Here is a 1,563-nt window from a genome sequence, read left to right as displayed (position 1 = left end):
AGCCGGCGGGCTGCGCTGCTGCGGAGAGAAGGAGGCGCCGTGCCCCGTGGTGCCTCGCGGCAGCTCTGTTTTTTAGCTTCACGTTGTGTTTCTCCTGAATGCCGTGGCGCCGCCAAAGCCGTCTGCGTGGGGCGGGGGCGGAATGAATTTCTTTTCGTGCGGCTGCGGGGCGCTGCTGCGTGAACTTAGCGGGCTGCCGCCTTTTTCTTCCCTCCCTCTCCCTGCCCTCACTCTCTGCGCCGTGCCCCACCGCGCTCCCCATTTCTCTCTCTGTTTCTTCTTCTTCGCTGCCTCGCAGCCCACTGGCTCTGCTGCGATTCTACTGCCGCCACCACCACCACCGCTGTTTTTGCCGATGGCGCTGACGGTGCGGCGCCGTGCGGTGTGCGCCCTGGCGCTCCTCGCGCTGCTCTGCGCCTCCGTCTGCGGGGCGATTGCTGAAGGGCCTGCGGCCAATGTGAATGTGTCGGTGGAGGTGTCGTGCCCGAACACTAACGACAACAAGTTGCGCTGGCGCGTTGCCGGCGAGAAAACACCTACTTGGAAGGAGTGTCCTCAGGCAGTGAAGGGTGCGGGGGGCAGTGAAACCGGCGCTGCTGGCAATAATTCCCTCTGCATATTTGCCGGTTCGGTGTTCCTGGAGAAGTTCCCGACGGGGACGTGCCCTGCACCCCAGCCAACGGAGGGCACAGACGCTGCTGCGTTCACGATGAACTGCACGGCGGCTGCAAACAGTGCGCTGCACAATCTGTCGAAGGGCCAAGGTGGCACCATCAGTGCAACGGAGGATCCACTGGGCGCGTCAGGCGATTGTGAGTTCCCAACCCCCAGTCAAACACCGGCCGAAGTGCAGACTGGATCCCAACCTACAGAACAACAGCAAACGGCTGGACCACAACAACAACTTCCAACACAATCGTCGCCACAACAACTGCCAGCACCTTCAGCTCCTGCCAAAACTGAGCAAGAGGGCAATCCATCAGGCGTCGGTCGGTCGGTGCCTAAAGAACCCACTGCTGCTGCCGGACAGCCGGGCACCGCAGCGGGCCCCACCGGAAGTCAGGAGTCATCGGCAGAAGGTTCTCGGGAAAATACAACGCCGTCGGTTGGCACTGCGGCTTCGCCAGCAGCGGCGGCAGGAAAGGCGGCAGATGGAACCACGACGACCACCACCCGCAGCCCGAGTGCTGGGAGCCACGCGGACAGCACTGCCACCATCGCCACTGCGTGGATGCGTGCACCATTGCTGCTGCTGCTGCTCACGGCCGCTATTGCCTGCACTGCTGGGTTATTCTGAGGGGCAAAAGTTTCACATACGCGCACACACCCTCGCAGGGACGACGCGTATTCTTTGTGCGCTCATTTTGTTTTTCGTCTCTGCGGGTTAATCCTATTATATCCCTCTTCTGTGCTCTGAGGGATGTTTTTCTTTCTTTTCTTTTTTTGTCTTCGCCACCCCATGCACGTTCTCACGGGCGGCGCACCCTTTTCCCCCTCCTGTTTGCTGCCGCCACCCACACACACGCGTTGCCGGCCGCATTGCTGTGCGGCGCACGGAGTGCC

The 1,563-nt window shown here is 61.6% G+C and overlaps 1 protein-coding gene across 1 annotated transcript, besides 1 other annotated feature; it reads left to right on the top strand.

The window, feature by feature from the left end:
- Positions 1-142: 142 nt before the first annotated feature.
- Tco025E_09152 (mucin-like glycoprotein) lies at positions 143-1,297 on the top strand (the record flags this gene model as incomplete). The annotated part of the gene is made up of 1 exon (XM_029375978.1): positions 143-1,297. The coding sequence occupies one exon, from the start codon at positions 143-145 to the stop codon at positions 1,295-1,297; it is 1,155 nt and encodes a 384-aa protein (XP_029223908.1).
- Positions 1,298-1,424: 127 nt separating this feature from the next.
- Positions 1,425-1,450: a microsatellite.
- Between the last annotated feature and the right edge of the window lie 113 nt (positions 1,451-1,563).

Source organism: Trypanosoma conorhini (assembly GCF_003719485.1).
Source record: "Trypanosoma conorhini strain 025E chromosome Unknown Tco_14.4_contig_00996, whole genome shotgun sequence".
NCBI lineage: Eukaryota > Euglenozoa > Kinetoplastea > Trypanosomatida > Trypanosomatidae > Trypanosoma > Trypanosoma conorhini.
The sequence above is the reverse complement of the archived record's forward strand: the minus strand, read 5'-3'. Positions and strand labels throughout refer to the sequence as shown.